The sequence below is a fragment of the Oncorhynchus tshawytscha genome, linkage group LG06 (assembly GCF_018296145.1).
Source record: "Oncorhynchus tshawytscha isolate Ot180627B linkage group LG06, Otsh_v2.0, whole genome shotgun sequence".
Taxonomy (NCBI): domain Eukaryota; kingdom Metazoa; phylum Chordata; class Actinopteri; order Salmoniformes; family Salmonidae; genus Oncorhynchus; species Oncorhynchus tshawytscha.
In genome coordinates, this window is record NC_056434.1 from 24,448,130 (window position 1) to 24,467,622 (window position 19,493).

Here is a 19,493-nt window from a genome sequence, read left to right on the forward strand (position 1 = left end):
CAAATTAACTTTACTTCCTTATACACATAGAATTGAGGAACTGACCATTTCGCGGCTGGGTTAGGACTGTTTGAAAGACTGTATAATTTTTAGAATCTCAAGCCTAAAAACCATGAATTAATTTATACAAGAGGCTACTTTACAGCTATAACATTGATTGTTTCATTTATTGGGTAAGTCTTAAAACTTTTCCGTTTTTTTGTGGGTGTGCAAATGTAGAGCAAAGTGAGAGCAGAGTGACAATGGGGAAATCCGCTTTTAGTTTCAAGTGGAGCGTTGGTGGTGATGGATCTTCTGCGCCCGTAATGGTCTGTGGCAGGGGTCTTGTGGGGTGTGATTGTGTGAACCTTCCTAATATAATTTTTAGTCTAGATAGAACACCTGTTGTGCATCCAAATGTCGATCTAATTTTCCCCAATCCATTAGAATATGCATTTCCAAAGAACCCGTTATGTTATAGACCCTCCATTCATTTTAACACTTGGAGTAACTGTCCAGCAAACGGTATCTATTTTCATGATAATTAAATTGTGGATAGCAAACACCATTAACCTAAAAAAGTGGGGATTTGAATCTATTATGTGCCTAATGTAACCAGGGTTACTTTACATCATGTTTTGACATACCCGTATTGCATTGTCTCTCATATGGTACATCAAGACCTGGGGAGTGCCACAGTGTTGATTGGTTTCACATTTGGTTTACGCTACACTGGATACATCTTTTACAGAAGGAAGTAGTGGACCATCAGTTATGCTTATAATTTATGTGTGTGTTATTGACTATGTTCTTGTGGTGTACCAGGAAACTAATTTGTGTACATTTTGTGGATAGCCCTTTAAGGGGACGGCACCGGTTGAGAGCAAAGGTTTCCTCAGGAAAGATATTGAAATAGTTCTGGGTTAATACTTCACTTCTCTCTCTGGGTCCATCCATCCACTGCGCCTGCTGCTCATTTGCAATGTAAATAATGAGTGCTACATGGAATCAGGTCTGACACACTCATATAATATTACCCCTCAGTATTCCTGCACAAAGTTTGCTTCCATTTGTACACAACCACCATACCATGAAGCCTAAAAACGTAGAGGTGCAAATAACTTTCCCTCCCTCACACTCAGAGACCGCTGGGTTAACAGAAAAAAGAAAAAGATCGGTTGTTTAATGTTGTGGTTTGGAAAGTAGACCACATAGCTGTTAGAGCTGTTGCTCTTGGTTGAAATGTACAGTGCATTTGGAAAGTATTCAGACCCCTTCCTTTTTTCCACATTTTGTTACATTACAGCCTTATTCTAAAATGGATTTAAAAATAAATAAATCCTCATCAATCTACACACAATACACCATAATGACAAAGCAGGTTTTTTGACATTTTTACAAATTTATTAAAAAGATGAAACAGAAATACCTTGTTTACATGAGACTCAAAATTGAGCATCCTGTTTCCATTGATCATCCTTGAGATGTTTCTACAACTTGATTGGAATCCGTCTGTGGTACATTCAATTGATTGGACATGATTTAGAAAGTCACACACTTGTCTATATAAGGTCCCACAGTTGAAAGTGCATGTCAGAGCAAAAACCAAGCCATGAGGTCAAAGGAATTGTCCGTAGAGCTCAGCGAAAGGATTGTGTCGAGGCACAGATCTGGGGAAGGGTACCAAAACATTTCTGCAGCATTGAAGGTCAACAAGAGCGCACTGACCTCCATCATTCTTAAATGAAGAAGTTTGGAACCACCAAGACTCTTCCTAGAGCTGGCCACCCGGCCAAACTGAGCAATCGGGGGAGGTGACCAAGAATCCAACGGTCACTCTGACAGAGCTCCAGAGTTCCTCTGTGGAGATGGGAGAACCTTCCAGAAGGAAAACCATCTCTGCAGCACTCCACCAATCAGGCCTTTATGGTAGAGTGGCCAGATGGAAGCCACTTCTCAGTAAAAGGCACATGACAGCCTGCTTGGAGTTTCCCAAAAGGCACCGAAAGGACTCTCAGACCTTGAGAAACAAGATTCTCTCATCTGATGAAACAAAGATTGAACACTTTGGCCTGAATTCCAAGCGTCACGTCTGGAGGAAACCAGGCACAATCCCTACAGTGAAGCATGGTTGTGGCAGCGTCATACTGTGGGGATGTTTTTCAGCGGCAGGGACTGGGAGACTAGTCAGGATCGAGGGAAAGATGAGCAGAGTACAGAGAGATCCTTGAAGAAAACCTCCTCCAGAGAGCTCAGGACCTCAGACTGGGGCCAAGGTTCACCTTCCAACAGGACAACGACCCTAAGCACACAGCCAAGACAATGCAGGAGTGGCTTCAGGACAAGTCTCTGAATGTCCTTGAGCGGCGAGAGACCTGAAAATAGCTGTGCAGCGACACTCCCCATCCAACCTGACAGAGCTTGAGAGGCTCTGCAGAGACGAATGGAGAAACTTCCCAAATACAGGTGTGCCAAGCTTGTAGCGTCATACCCAAGAAGACTTGAGGTTGTAATCGCTGCCAAAGGTACTTCAACAAAGTACTGAGTAAAGGGTCTGAATACTTATGTAAAAGTGATATTTCAGGGTTTTTTATACATGTGCAAAAATGTTGTTTTTTTTAAACTGTTTTTACTTTGTCATTATGGGGTATTGTGTCTAGATTTGATGAGGGAAAAAAACAATTTAATACATTCTAGAAGATGTCTGTAACAGCATTTTGAAATAAGTAAAGGGGTCTTGAGTACTTTCTGAATGCACTGTAGGTGTATTGATTAAACCTCTACAGGTTTAATCAACACATGTTTTTCTTTCAAATGGTGTCAATAATATGCATGTCCTTGCTTCAGCTCCTAAACTACTGTCAGGTAGATTTGGGTATGTAATTTTAGGTGAAAATTGAAAGGCACAAGAGGCAGTGCTGTATCATGAATACAGTCACAGGTAACACAGTTGGGTGATTCCTACTGACTTTCAGAAAAAAATATTAGTCAAGCTCAGGCAATTATATATATATTTTTAATGTACATATTCAAACCTGTTAGGTGCATAATCAGGTCAGAACCTAACAGCGTGGAAATTTGGAGCCTAAATTAGCCAGAGCTCTGTGAGTGAGAAAGATTGAGCTAGCATAATGGTGAACACTTGAACAGGATTTTAACTTCTCTATAAAACATATTTTAACAAAATGAAATGTGGTTTATTTTCTCTATAATTTAGCCTAACAGGGTGGACATTTATGCATGGGACATACCGACTGACAACATGAAACATGGAAAAATAGATACAATGGAGTGTTTATACACTGAACTAAAATATAAACGCAACATGTAAAGCGTTGGTTTCATGAGCTGAAATAAATGATCCCAGAAATGTTCCAAAAAGCTTATTTCTCTCAAATTGTGTGCACAAATTTGTTTACATCCCTGTTAGCATTCCGCCTTTGCCAAAATAACATGACAGGTGTGTCTTATCAAGAAGCTGATTAAACAGCATGATCATTACACAGGTGCACCTTGTGCTGGGTACAATAAAAGGCCACTCTAAAATGTGCAGTTTTGTCACACAACACAATGCCACAGGTTTTGAGGGAGTGGGCAATTGGCATGCTGACTGCAGGAATGTCCACCAGATCTGTTGCCAGAGAATTTAATGTTCATATCTCTACCATAAGCCACCTCCAACATAATTTTAAAGAATTTGGCAGTATGTCCAACTGACCTCACAAATGCAGACCAAATATATGGCGTGGTGTGGGCGAGCAGTTTGCTGATGTCAACATTGTGAACAGAGTTCCCCATGCTGGCAGTGGGGTTATGGTATGGGCAGGCATAAGCTACTGACAATGAACACAATTGTGTTTTATCGATGGCAATTTGAATTCATAGAGATACTGTAACGAGTCCCAATGACTTATCGTGCCTTTTTTTTTAAGGTATCTGTGACCAACAGATGCATATCTTTATTTCCAGATGTGAAATCCATAGATTAGGACCTAATTTATTTATTTCAATTGACTGATTTCACTAACTGTAACTCAGTAAATTCTTTGAAATTGTTGCATGTTGCATTTATATTTTTGCTTGGTACAGTATATTTTTTACAGTTGAACCATTGTTTTCCAACCAAAGAAATTATGACATTTCCTGAATGTGGTGTCATTTTAGAAAGGGGTGGTTTTCTTAAATGGAGAATTACAACAAACTAACAGGATGGAAAGTGATATCAGGGACACACAGAACATCTTAAATTAAATAACAATAAATACGATAATCATAAAAACAACATTATGATGAGAGAGAATTTAGCTAGGACTATAAAATAATGAAGAAAGATAATATATTTTTTTATTATTTTAAGCCTTATATTTGTCATGGAGGTTGAGGAATAACAACTGGGACATAGCAATAATGCCGACATTCACATAATTTTTTTTCTACAAATTGCATAGAATTCCCTTTCAAGATCAATATTTTTATGCTTTTAGGGTAAATTATACTTTATCATATATTTAAAGCCGTTTGGAATCCACATTTTACACAAAATAAGAAGTGATATATCCTGGGGACAGATAAGGCACTGCACAGTTGGAATGACCCAGTCAACCCATTTACCTGTGGCTGTATTCATGATACAGCATTGCCTCAGTGTGCCTTATTGCTTTTTTTTTTACAAAGATTGCGTCTAATCCTGGATGCTGATTGGTTAAAACCGCAATCCAGCAGGTGTCTATTCCACAAGTTACCATGGCTAACTGTGATGTTGAAATGGCTCTTTAAACTGTTCCATCTCACTGCACAATCCACTGTCTCATCAGCCCAGCCAGGCAATTTATAAACTTGATCTCCACTATAAAAAGCATCTAGACATTATCTCCCATTCCCTTTAGACTAGCATTTGGTTTTCAACTGCAGAGATTTGTATAAACCCTGTCTGTCTCCGACATTTGCAATATTGTTTCAATATTGAAATTCGATCTCCACTGTCCCATAGAAATTAATGTGTCGGGAAGAGGCAGACAGCTTTTCTCAGCCCGTCGAAATCATGAATCAGCTGGCATTATTTTTATGGATATATACAAAGAAATGTCAATAGAAAACAGGTAAAACTAGCTTAAGTTTGAAGTGATTGTGTTAGATGTGTTGTTGGCTCGCTCCTCTGAACAATAGTGTCCTGACGAGAGAGCACATTTTTAATGCCAGGTGAAATCGTACATCATTCGCTCATTGTTATGGATGTATCCAAATAAATGTCACTAGAAAACAGCTTAAACACATGCAAATGCTGCTATTTTTCTGTCGGCTGCACTGTTTGACGTGACTGTAAGTTAGCCGTAGTTGGCTAGCTAGCGAGCAAGGGATAAGAACGTTGCCAGCCAGTTGGGCAATGGAACATTTAGAGAGAACGACTGGGTCGCGTCCATAGATACAAAATTATTTTCATGAAAATATGTCAATGATCATTTGAATATGTTGGTAACCCGTTGTTTTAAATCCCTCAAAGCTGGTGTTTGGAGGGTATATCGACTTTGTCTCGGGCCTATCAACCCTTTGTGCCAATATATCCTCCAAACACCGGTTTCTCTGGCATTATCACTTAAATACAGTGGTGTAAAAATACTTTTAAGTACTGAAGTCGTTTTTGGGGGTATCTGTACTTTACTATTTATATTTTTGACTACTTTTACTTCACTACATTCCTAAAGAAAATGATGTACTTTTTACTCCAAACATTTTCCCTGACACCCAAAAGTACTAGTTACAATTTGAATGCTTAGCAGTACAGGAAAAAGATCAAATACACACTTATCAAGAAAACGTCCCTGGTCATCCCTACTGCCTCTGATCTGGTGTACTCACTAAATGCACTACATAAATGCTTCCCTTGTAAATTATGTTGGAGTGTTGGAGTGTACCCTTGGCTGTCAAAAAAAGTTATAAAAAAGGAAATTGTGCCGTCAGGTTTGCTAAATATAAAGAATTTGATGTATAGCATTTACTTTTACTTTGTACTTTTACTCAAGTAAGATAATTGAGTGTTTTTTCCACCACTGTACATTTAAAATCTGATCTTTTTAGACTTTTACTCAAGTAATATTTTACTGGGTTACTTTCACTTTTACTTGAGTCATTTTATATTAAGGTACCTTTACTTTTACTCAATTATGACAATTGAGTACTTTTTCCATCTCTGCTTAAATAGAACTGTTACCAACATATTAAAATAACAATGAATGACATATTTTCATTAAAACATTATTTTGATAAGTCAATTAATACAATGTCATTCTTCCACCAGAAGATAGGCTATAGTCCGGACAAAAATCTGGTTGTTAGTTATTTTGTTCATGTTGCTAAAGGACCCAACCCAGTCATTAATAATTGTTGGTTAGTAGCTATGTGAAAGGACTGGTCGTCAGTTCTTAACAAACGGGTTGCTTTCCAGGCTGGAAAGTTTTCTTGTCACTTGCTAGGTAGCAAGCCAAGTTCAGCTAACTCCGTGACGTCATACATTGAACCTGCATTACAATACACGAGCTGCATTTCCGTTTTGTTTGAGGTTTTTTTCTATTGGCATTTACTTGTATATGTCCATGATAATGACGTTGATGCGGGATTTCGACTGGCTCAGAAAAAGTTGTCTCGTATGGGCACATTTTACTTTATGTATGGTAGTACTAGAGATTGAAATTCACAAGTGAAACATTGTTTCCGATGTTGAACAGACAGACAGCAAGGTTTATATTAACCCCCGCTGTACCAAAGTAAATGCTAGGCTGGAAGCAAAGGGAAACAATTTGAGATTAGATAAATAAATATATGAGATAAATATAAGACATGATTCGGACACCAAGTTGAACATGATATTCTTATGGAGACACAGTGATCATTTTCAGATAGAAATGTTAGCAGACATCGGTGTGTCTGTTTCCCGCCAAGACAGCATGGCTTGGAACACTGGTCGTCCAATCAGCATCCACGATCCAAACAACCAGTTTTATAATTGAAAATAAATAAGCTAATATACAATGCAAAGTAGAGTTGTTATAAGTTACATATCTGTTATCAAGCAAATAAAATAAAACATGTTTCCATGTTATAAACATAGACATTCCTAAAAAGTCATCAATGCAAATGAACATAATATACTGCCACTGTACACTATGCACCTCCTGAAATATTTAAAGTGGTCAAATAAAAGCATGCTTTATAACTGTGCAGGCCTGTAGTTGCTTCCTCGTCCTTTGTTTGACATGATGAAACCATGAATCCTGAAACAGCTTTATGGAGAGGCTATGAGGTAGGGGTTTAATGAGTCACTTAACAAAACCGTGGACCTAGTGAACCATTGCATCCCTACTATAAGTAGAGTATGGGCCCATTCCACAGGGCCAGAAATGGCGGGGCCGGGGCGAAGCCAGCAGGGAGAGCTGACGGAGTACAAGAAGAGTCTGATCAAGAGGGACCTGGAGATGGGCATCGTCATGACCGTGTTCCGCCAGAAGGTAGAGCGCCTTACTGTGCAGGTCATCATGGAGACCAGGCAGGTGGCCTGGACCCGAACAGCAGATAAGAATGATGGTGTCTGTGAGTAAACCTGAATCTAAGTCTAATTCAAATCCAACCCTAACACTGAAACAATGAGAAGAGAAGGGCTGTGAGTACATTAAGAGATGTGGTGTGTGGATAGGGTGTGTGAGGGAAAGTGTAAAAGCTGTTGAGTATGTGAGAGAGTGAGTAACAATGATGAGTACGGTTTCAGTGGATCTGTCTGAGATACGGGAGATTCGCCCAGGGAGGAACTCAAAAGACTTTGAGAGGTTCAGAGATGGCAGGGACAAACATGATGACAATACCTGCTTCACCATCTTCTATGGGTCCCAATTTGTTCTTAACACCATAAGCCTTGGCGGTAAGTGTGTGTGGGAGGGTGCAGATTATGTCCACTTTTCTGTGTTTATTTGATGCCATACAACCACATTTTGTTGATGATAGCCTACTGATTAAATATGGATGGTTTATCTTAGGTTATATTGGATACTATAGCTTGTAATAGTCTGTGTTGATTGACAGCTGACACTGTGGATGACGCGGATAAATGGCTGACAGGCCTGGAGTTACTGAGACAGGAGACACTGGTGGCCCCCACACCAGACATCATAGAGAGGTGAACACACACACACACGTGAAAAGACCACAAACCTAAACCCATATACTGTACACACACATTATATGGACGATAACTGACAATTACGGATCATATTGTTTGTTGTTTCCAGCTGGTTGAGGAAACAGATGTATTCTATCAATCAGACTAAAAAGAACCGGTAAGAACAGTTTCAACCCTCAAAAATATATTTAAACTTCAACTTAATTATACCACTTTTTGTGCCAAATTCCCATTCTGCCCCTGTAGTAATTTCCACAATTCAATCCATTGTTCTTTTAATTTGTTCTCCTCAGTATCACCTTGAAGGAGGTGAAGTCTCTTCTGCCACAGCTCAACTACAAGGTCCCCGGCACACGTTCCCTGAAGGAAAAGTTCTCGGTACTCATCCCCTTTTCATCCATATTCACACCCTCATCCTCACTGCTGCCAAAACTTTAATGAGTTGTAGAACCAAGGAGCTGAAGTTTCTCTCCCTCCTTGGCCAAATAAAAACTTGGGCAGTAGAATTAATTCTATTCATGAGTTATTTTAGATGATAATAAGTGGTCTTGGGCACTCAAGTGATTTCTCAATTGTAATAGAATTGAACTATGTATGTAATAAAATAAATTGTAGTATTCTGAACCAAGGGCACTACAGACCCGGGTTTGATACCAGGCTGTGTCACAGCCGGCTGTGTCACAGCCGGCTGTGACCGGGAGACCCATGAGGCGGCTCACAATTGGCCCAGTGTCCTCCGGGTTAGGGGAGGGTTTGGCGGCCAGGATTTCCTTGTCCCATCACGCTCTAGCAACTCCTTGTGGTTGGCCGGGCGCCTGCAAGCTGACACCGACACATTGGTGCGGCTTCCTTCCGGGTTAAGCGAGCAGTGTGTCAAGAAGCAGTGAGGCTTGGCAGGGTCATGTTTCGGAGGACGCATGGCTCTTGATCTTCGCCTCTCCCGAGTCTGTAGGGGAGTTGCAGTCATGGGACAAGACTGTAACTACCAATTGGATATCACGAATTTGGGGAGAAAAAGGGGGTAAACAAATAACAAATATAAAAAAAGTATTCTGAACCAAACAATGTCCATCTCCTTCTTTTGTTCCAGGAAATTGGAGCAAGGAAAGATGTCTTGAACTTTGAGCAGTTTCATAAATTCTACAATATTCTAATGTTTGATCAGAAAGATGTGAGTCATAATTTTACTGCACTACTACACTCTCTTAGTAGAAAATGCTGAACAGATACCATAAATTAGCGATAATTTAACTTCTCTTACAGTATGTATTGATATGTGTGTTCACATCGGAAGTGTTAGCTAGCATATCACATTTAGCATGTTAAATATGATTAGACAGACACTGGCTGTCAACCAGTGTGTGTGTGTGTGTGTGTGACTGTGACTATGTATTGACTTGTAACTGGTGTGTGGATATGTTTCATCAGATTCTCGAGGAGTTCAAAAGGGAGTCATGTGCTTTCATCATGGGGTGGGTCTTTCTCTTTCATTGAAAGATGTAGTTCAACAATCACAAATAATCATTTACTCAGCTTTATTATACCGGTAAACTTGAATTCTTGTTGACGGTATGTTGGTGGGTGATGTGGTTTTTCCCTACTGTAGTAGTACAGATAAACCTGATGCTTCTGCAGTTCTTCTCCATGATTTCCAACGATTTCTTCTGTACCAGCAGAAGGTATGATCAAGCTATCTATCAATTATGAAATTGGTAAAACTGGGTCTGTATCTGTCAGTGTTTAACCTGCTACCTGTTATCATTACCTTTATTGTAATTTGTATCTATATTTTCCTCACTCTCTACGTTTCTCATTCTCAGGAGTCATGGGCCAATGACCTGAACCAGGTTCGAGAGCTGATGACCACCTTTATAGACGACACCATGAGGAAGACCAACGATCCAGAGTTCACCGTCAGCGAGGTGGGACACAGTGTTTGATGTGCGTGTGAATGGGGAGTGGAGAACGATGTTTTATGTTTGTCAAAGTGCTCTCTCTCTCTTCTCTCACTTTAGTTCCTCAGTTTCCTCTTCTCTAAGGAGAACTCGATTTGGGATGAGAAATACTCAGAGATGTGCAACCTGGATATGAACAACCCATTGTCCCACTACTGGATCAATTCCTCACACAACACGTCAGTACCGCCACATAACACAAAAATACAACACAGCACTATGAAATGAATACTTAACTTTTTTAAATAAAATATATTGATGCAATGCGTTAAAAAAAGGGTCAAGGTGCTTCTTTTTAGACAGATTTGCCTCATGATTGGTCAAGTCCCGTACAATTTCGCTGTCCATCAAATCGGAGTGCTGCTGCAGGCTTTTTGCACGTCTTGACCAATCAGATTTGCGGAAATCGCAGGTCGCGGGGCGCAAAGCACAAAGCTCAAAGCGGGATCTCCAATTTCCTCCTGTATTTACTAAGCAACCGTGATATCACATCACTCCCAATAGACACGAGCAAAAGCTCTTACATAAATGCAGCAGCCTATAGAGCTAAACATTAGCGATAAGACTTGCTGTATTGCATGGAAACAAGACTATTTTTCAGTCTGATCAATTGTAGGCTACTAACAACAGCAGCTGAATAGTCTAGCCTATGTGCTCTTGTCACTCTGGCCAGGGTAAACAAAACGGAAATGTGTATTTATAGCCCATTTGTTTGTGAGAACATTTGAATGGGATAAAATGTGGTTTATATTCAAACTTGGGCTGACTAGGCTACCTAGACTTTGTCAAACCAAAACTGGAATTAATCAATAGGCCTAAACACAATAGCTGACATAGACTGTGAGTACATGTTTTATTAGGCCTACAATTGCATAGGGCAGAACTACACTATGCAAACCTGCATAAAGCAAGCTCAGCCCAGTTAGTTTTATTGTCCAATCATGTTGCTTTCTCCGTGTCTGTGTATAGGAAACACATCTAGTCCTTAAAATATAATGAATATGAACAATTAATCCTCAATAATCGAGTTATTGTCCAAATGATCCAATTATTAGTTGTCTGCTGCTACTACAGTTAGCTAGTAACGTTAGCAAACCTTGTTGTTGAGTTTTTGAAGCCCAAAAAATAATGCCTATTGTTAGCAACTTGATTTTCCAGAGTGGTTTGGTTAAATAAAATATAATTAATATGAACAAGTACAGGGTGGAGGCAATTTGATAGGATTTTCATCCTCACCAAGACCAGGAGTTTTTCCATAATAAAAAAAAAACGTGATCCATATTAAACCTTTTTACAACAGATTAATCACATCATATCGTATACGGTCTGGAGTTTTACCTGGTTAGTTTACCACATCAGGAAAAGCTACGGCCCCAGAATGTTTTTTCACCAGACCACTCTGGGATCTGTGGTGCCACCTCTGAATAGGCTATGACTCATATAATAATAAACACACAAATGCTCTTTATGATTTGTTTGCATGTTGTATTTCTTGTTATGATGTTGTTATGGGTTTCATCAGGTACTTGACTGGAGACCAGCTGCGGAGCGAGTCGTCCACCGAGGCCTACATTCGCTGCCTGCGTCTGGGATGCCGCTGTGTTGAGTGTTAGTTGTACACCTTAAACCTCACTGAAACAGTCCCTGACATATTTTACTTTGCCCTCGTTACATTATCCATTTACTTCTATAGTTGGGAAGGATTATTTTGTGTTGTGTGGCCCTGTAGTGGACTGCTGGGAAGGGCCAGGTGAGCCAATCATATACCATGGCTGGACCAGGACCACCAAGATCAAGTTTGAGGACGTGGTGAAGGCCATCAATGACCATGCCTTTGTCACATCTGAGTGAGTCTGAATCTGTCTGAGAAAACTCACCCAAACTAATAAACATACCCACACCTGAGGTGCTTTACAACTGAGGACTGTAACTGTTTCTAGAACATTCTGCCTGTGTTGACTGAGTATTGTGGTGCTGTTGTTGTCAGATACCCTGTGGTTCTCTCCATTGAGGAGCACTGTCCCATAGAGCAACAGAGGCAGATGGCTCGTATCTTCAGAGAAGTATTCCAGGACAAGCTGCTGATGGAGCCTGTGGAGCTGATGGCTGAACAGCTGCCATCCCCCACACAGCTCAAGGGCAAGATCATCCTCAAGGTGAGGGCCAGCCCAGAGGATACAATGGGGATGGTGGTATGATATCATCCTCAAGGTGAGGGCTAGCCCAGAGGATACAATGGGGGTGGTGGTATGATATCATCCTCAAGGTGAGGGCCAGCCCAGAGGATACAATGGGGATGGTGGTATGATATCATCCTCAAGGTGAGGGCCAGCCCAGAGGATACAATGGGGGTGGTGGTATGATATCATCCTCAAGGTGAGGGCCAGCCCAGAGGATACAATGGGGATAGTGGTATGATATCATCCTCAAGGTGAGGGCCAGCCCAGAGGATACAATGAGGATGGTGGTGGGAGGGAATAATGTGAAGAATTGGGTCACAGGGCAAAACGGTTTCCGATGTAGTATGTGGTACAGCATGTTCTAGCAAAGTGATTCATCATCATGATATGATGGGCTTTTCAGATGACAGTCAGTTATTACCTGTGTGGTGGGTCTGTGGTGGTCCAACACCCCTCCCCTCCTCTCCCCTACAGCACAAGAAACTGAGTGTGGAGGGAGGCATCAGCGGAAAGGACTTCCGGAAGGGAGAGAAGCAAGGAGACCTGCATATCTGGGATCCAGTGGACCAGGTAACTTAGAGACCACCTGTCCTGTTAACATGATATGGTTCCAAGCTAGTTCGTTAGAAGTCTGTAGGCCTATTTGGTTCAGGAAGTGTGTTGTATATTATTGTATTTGTTTCATAGTCATAGCATTGTTAGTGTATATTTTGTTGTTGTGATGGTTGCCGTTGTCAACTATTCTGACATTGTGCCTGTTTGTCTGCCTGTAGCGATGGAACAAGCACTACTGTGTGATTTCAGATGACACGCTCTATTACGCAGAGGAGGAGGAGGAGGATGAGCTCAGGAAGGTAAACGACAGAGAATAGTTCATTTATAATTGTAGGAGAAACAAATGACCATTTGTCACGGTATTTAATTATTACATAATTATGACTGTTTTTTACCGCCCTGCCTCCCTGCCTGCCTCCGTCCCCCTCCCTCTATGCTGTAGTCCCCAGAGCTCCACACGTCTGAGCCTTGGTTCCATGGGAGGATGAGTGAAGGGAGGCAGACAGCAGAGAGGCTGCTTCAGGAGTTCTGTGCTGAGTCGGGAGGCAGGGATGGCACCTTCCTGGTCCGAGAAAGTGACACCTTTGTGACAGACTTCACCCTCTCGTTCTGGTACGCCAGCTTGTCTTCAGCTCTACTGCCAGTACGTGTCCTGTGTTTAGATCTCTGCTGTGCTGATGCCTGTTTTCTGTGTGTTATACTGTAGGCGCAGTGGGAGGGTCCAGCACTGTCGTATCCGCTCTGGCTCAGAGGGAGGACATACTTTCTACTTCCTGACTGACAACTTGCACTTCCCCAGTGTGTACTCACTGATTCAGCACTATCGCGACATGCCCCTCCGCTGCCACGACTTTGACCTGCGCCTCACTGAGGCTGTGCCTCGACCCAACCCACACCTACTGGAAGGGTGAGTTACATAGGGTCATCTGACATAGAGTATGTCTGAATTTAAACATGCACACAGGTACGCAAGAATGCACACACTTAACACGTATATTCTCTCTCTGTGTGCTGTGGTGGTCAGGTGGTTCTATAGTAACCTGAGCAGGGGGGAGGCAGAGGACTATCTGTTGAGAATCCCCCGGGACGGAGCCTTCCTCATCAGACAGAGAGAGGAGAGCGACTCCTACGCTATCACCTTCAGAGGTGATGGCAAGGTGAAGCACTGTCGGATCCAGAAGGATGGCTCTATGTACGTGCTGGGAACCACCACTGAGTTCGAGAGCCTGGTGGAGCTGGTCAACTACTTCCGTAAGAAGCCTCTGTATCGCAAGATCAAACTACGCTACCCTGTCACACTGGAACTGGTCAGCCGCTTCAGCACGGTAAGAGAGAGGGACGGGAGAGACTAGAGGCAGAAAAGAGAGGATGGGAGAGAGATATAATGGGGATGAGAGGAGGGCAGAGGGAGGGAGAAGGGGGGGGCAGAGACTGGACTGCTGGGGGAGGAAAGGTTAAGTACTGTTTACTGATAAGTGTTTTCAATGGTTTGTCTGTGTAGGAGACAGACTGCGCCTCACTCTATGATATTAAGATGTATGTGGAGCCAAATGAAATCGAGCCGTCACTGGTATGTTCCCATATTATGTTAACTTGTTTCCCTTCATTGAAATTATGTTTATAGATTTTCTCAGGCAATGTCAATGTAGTGTGTGTATCTATGTTTGTATGTGTATTAATGTATGTACCTGTTGATGTACTGTATGTTTAACCCCATCAGCCGAAGAGTACTGTTAAAGCTCTGTACGACTACAGACCCATGAGACCGGATGAACTGAACTTCTGCAAGGGGGCTCTGATCCACAGTGTGTCAAAAGACAGCGATGGATGGTGAGGCCTCAGAACACAGACACACACAATTTGATCCCAGGTCAGATTAGGAACATACTAACCTCTCTCTGCTGCTCCCTATAGGTGGAAAGGGGACTATGGGGGAAAGCTGCAGCTATTTTTCCCTGCCAACTATGTTGAGGAAGTGTCCAACAATATCAAAGCTGAGTCACAGGATCAGGTAGGAGGAGTGATCAGTATTTTGCATGGTGTTACAGTATTACTGGTGTGGGGTCAGTCTGTCAATGACATTGTGCATTTGTGCTGTATATTTCTTGTGTGGTCAGAGTGCATTTTTAGAGATCTACAGTGTACACATTTGTCTCACAGGTCATGGAGGACAATCCTCTGGGGGATATGTGTAAAGGAGTTGTTGACATTTCCAAGTGTAACGTTGGTGAGTACAGTCATTCTGTTACATCTGTTTTACATGCTGTCCAAACACAGATATTCTATATCAGAAACATGCTATCTTCACACAATTAACACACTAAATACCAAACCCCCAGTCCTTCCACACAGCACATGCTCATTAGACCGACTGCTCTTAAAACATACCCCATATCAACAGTACACACAACTACATACATTTCTAAATGGATCGTTTTAGACCATGACACCTTACACAGGATAAATATACAATTGACGGTACATAACGTGTAGACACAGTCTAGTCCTGTACCCAAACACAACAGTGTATTATATATACAGTATATTACACGTAATAAATATTTTACATTCTCTTCCCCATGCTCCCTCCATCCCGCTCTCTTCTCAGTGAGATCTGCAAAGAATGGGAAGTCCCATGTCATGACACTTCAGATGAGTGATTATGACAGTAAGATTCATTTTGACTTTGCGGCAGAGTCACTGGAAGATCTGTTTGAGTGGTACCAGGTGGCCTGGGACATCACCCAGAGAGAGATCACCAAGCAGCACAACAAGCAGTTAGAGGCTAGTATCATGATATAATTCCATTTATAAACTGAGTGGTTCGAGCCCTGAATGCTGATTGGCTGACAGCCGTGGTATATCAGACCGTATACCACAGGTATGACAAAACATTTATTTTTACTGCGCTAATTAACAAGTTTACAATAGCAATAAGGCACATCGGGGTTTGTGGTATATGGCCAATATACCATGGCTACGGGCTGTGTCCAGGCACCCCGCGATACGTTGTGCATAAGAACAGCCCTTAATTATGGTATATTGGCCATATACCACACCCCTTCGTGCCTTATTTCTTAAATAACCCAACGGCATCTATACGTAAGAGGCTAGTATGATATCTTTATATCTACCACTCCAAAGATGTATAGCCCAGCGTATATTGTGATGTCATGCTGAGAGGAAGCTGCTACACAGCCAGGCGTCTTTAGTGATATCATACTGATAAATCAAATCAAATTGTATTTTTCACATGCGTAGAATACAACAACCTTACCTTGAAATGCTTGAAATGCTTACTAACAACCCCTTAACCAACAATGCAGTTTTCAGAAAATAGAGTTATTTACTAAATAAAATATCAATAATGAGGCTATATACAGGGGGTACCGGTACTGAGTCAATGTGCGGGGCACAGATTAGGGACAGGAAGCTGTCTTCAATGATGTCATGCTGACAGGAAGCTGTCTTCAGTGATGTCATGCTGACAGGAAGCTGCTGTGTGTTTTCTGTCCTCCAGATCAAGCAGCAGGAGGAGGTGGAGAAGAGTGAAGAGGTTGCCATGGAGATGTCTGACCTGGTGGTGTACTGCCAGCCTCGCAGCAAGGAGAAGGACCGCTTTGGTACGATCCCCAGCCCTACCACCCTTAACACCCACATAAGGCATTCATCCTATGACATGCACTGCAATACACATTAGAGATTTCAACTGTGGGTTTTCAAATTAAATCCAATCCACCCTTTACTCACACTCATATTATTACTACCAGAATATGTCACCCTCCACCACAGTCAGATGTGGTAGACTCTCTCCTCTCAGTATTGTTCTGATCAAACTTAGTCTGCCCATTACCAATCATGCCCCCACAGTGAACTACTGCTACAAAGAGATCCGCTCCTTTGTGGAGAACAAGATCCCGGCCAAGAACAAAACTCCAGACTTCCTGAAGTACAACCGCAAGTCCCTGAGCCGCACCTACCCCAAGGGCCAACGTGTAGACTCATCAAACTACGACCCTTACCCTCTGTGGGCCTGTGGCTGCCACATGGTGGCGCTCAACTTCCAGACTGCAGGTGGGTTTGATGAGCATGTGTTAAAGATGGAGGGGGAATGAAAATCTGTCCATGTGCCCAGTGGTGTAAAGTACTTAAGTAAAACTACTTTAAAGTACTACTTAAGTAGTTTTTTTGGGTATCAGTACTTTACTTTACTATTTATATTTTTTGACTACTTTTGCTTTTACTTCACTACATTCCTTAAGAAAATAAGGTATTTTTTACTCCATGCATTTTCCCTGATACCCAAAAGTACTCTTTACATTTTGAATGCTTAGCAGAACAGAAAATGGTCCAGTTCACACATATCATCCCTACTGCCTCTGATCTGGCGGACTCACAAAACACAAATGCTTCATTTGTAAATTATGTCTGAGTGTTGGAGTGTGCCCCTGGCTATCCGTAAAAAATTTTAAATAAGAAAATTGTGCCCACTGGTTTGCTTAATATAAGGAATTTTAAAGGATTCATACTTTTACTTTTGATACTTAAGAGGTTTTAAAGTATATTTAAAACCAAATACTTTTCCTCAAGTAGTATTTTACTGGGTGGCTTTCACTTTTCACTCCTTTCCTATTAAGGTATCGATACTTTTACGATTCAATACCTTTTCCACGTGCCCTTGGTAAAGCAAGACACAACATTTTAGGACAACTTATGTGCATACATTTTTAGACTTTTTAAGTACTGATCCCACATCCCAGGTGTTGCAAGAACCATGTTTTACCAACTGAGCTACACTAATTTACGTCAGACACTCTACTACTATGGATGATCTTGTCAAACACATTTCACTGCACCTATCCAGTGTGACAACAAAAAAATGTGTTCACAGAGATTAGGAAATTGCTTGCTCGGTGTCCAAGTGATGTTCATGTTTGTTTATGTCCCCAGATAAGTACACTCAACTCAACAGTGCCCTCTTCAGCCTTAACGGACATACAGGCTACGTGCTACAGCCAGAGATGATGCGCTCAGACAGCTATGATCCACATCTGGAGAAGAGGAAAGTCAAGTTCACCCTTACTGTCAGGGTATGGTTCTGCTCATTGTCCAAATGTATTTATTTACACTGACATTTCCCTGCTAATCTTTCATATGGTAAACTGGTTACTGTTGAGCACTGAGTTTGCTGTGCTTCCCCCTGTAGGTGATTGCTGCCAGACACCTGCCTAAGCCAGGCCGTAGCATTGCTAGCCCTTTTGTGGAGACGGAGCTGTGTGGACACACAGAAGATAACAAGTTTAAGACCGTCGTCTATCGTAAGGAGTGGATAGAATTACATTCTTCCCACAATGCCGTCCAGCTAATTAAAGAATCTCAGCTTGTGTGTGTTGTTTTGAAGATGAAAGGATGTTGGTAATGGGGCTTATATTTGTTCAGGTGACAATGGGCTGAACCCGGTGTGGAAGGCTCCTCCAGAGCCGGTGACGTTCCCAGTCCATGAGCCAGAGCTCACCTTCCTGCGCTTTGTGGTGAATGAGGAGGACATGTTCTCAGACCCTAACTTCCTGGCTCAGGCTACCTTCCCTGTGAAGGGCATCCGCTCAGGTAGGACACACAACCACTAATATGTGGTGCATGAACCCTTAAGCCCCTCATTTACACACTTCTACACGGTTTCATCTTAGGGTACCGTTCTGTTCCTCTGAAAAATGGCTTCAATGAGAGCATAGAGCTGGCGTCTTTACTGGTCTACATCGATGTGCAGCAGGTGGAGGTGAGACACGCTGCATGTTGACAGCCTTTGGTGTTAGTGGTGGTGTTTGTGCATCTGGATGGTGAGCCTGTGTCTGTCTGCTAATCAGAAAGCAGAGGAGGAGCTGTACTCGTCGTCCAACCAACTGCGGAGGCGGCAGGCTGAGATAAACAACGAGATCTTCCTGTACGACACCCACACCAGCCTGCAGCGTTCCGCCCCCCCACAGCTCCGTGACGACCTCATGAGAGAGTTCAGCACCAATGAGACACAGTTACAGAAGATCCAAGATACCTGCAAACAGAAGTAAGCCGGAGTTGTGCAACCAATAAATCAACGTTTATTGGTTGCGTACACAGATTTGCAGATGTTATCACAGGTGCAGCGAAATGCTTATATGAAAATTGTGAACAGAAATGTCATGATGATACATTCATTTTATCTTATCTGGTCCTAGGATAAAGGAAAAGAAAATCAACAACAGTAAATTTTATTCCTGAGGGCAGCTCATCCTGAGCCTGCGTGGTTGCATCCCAAACTTCAGTCTTACAAAGCCAAGGCCAACAGAGAGAAAATGTGTGATGTGTTTAACATTTGCATAATTTGGGGGGTTAATGGGTTATTAAGATGAACAGTGAAAGGTGCACTTAGCAGCGTCATATTGATAAATTCTCTGGTGTTTTTGAAGAATACATTAAGTAATGTTACCAGTGTATTGCTTGTTTCTTTTTTGTTCTCAACAAATGCATTCTTTAACTACTGATATATTGTAGACATACAGGGCTATTTGCAGGTGAAACTGTTGCTTAGAGCACATTGTTGCTTTGATAATCCTTCTGTTTATATTTTCTTTTATGGTTCCTCTGTGTAATTTCAGTCAATAAAACGACCTCTTCTGCTGA

General features: G+C 41.8%; 1 protein-coding gene across 1 annotated transcript; it reads left to right on the top strand.

The window, feature by feature from the left end:
* plcg2 (phospholipase C, gamma 2) lies at positions 1-19,493 on the top strand. The gene is made up of 32 exons (XM_024423417.2): positions 1-173; positions 7,366-7,563; positions 7,739-7,888; positions 8,050-8,143; positions 8,256-8,303; positions 8,440-8,524; positions 9,237-9,317; positions 9,575-9,618; positions 9,753-9,825; positions 9,967-10,068; positions 10,162-10,280; positions 11,624-11,709; positions 11,831-11,948; positions 12,089-12,257; positions 12,756-12,851; positions 13,055-13,135; positions 13,279-13,448; positions 13,543-13,743; positions 13,861-14,161; positions 14,338-14,406; positions 14,557-14,666; positions 14,751-14,847; positions 14,997-15,063; positions 15,445-15,620; positions 16,357-16,459; positions 16,707-16,910; positions 17,787-17,926; positions 18,043-18,154; positions 18,276-18,443; positions 18,524-18,612; positions 18,701-18,897; positions 19,049-19,493. The coding sequence occupies exons 2-32, from the start codon at positions 7,374-7,376 to the stop codon at positions 19,089-19,091; spliced, it is 3,783 nt and encodes a 1,260-aa protein (XP_024279185.1). The 5' UTR covers positions 1-173; positions 7,366-7,373; the 3' UTR covers positions 19,092-19,493.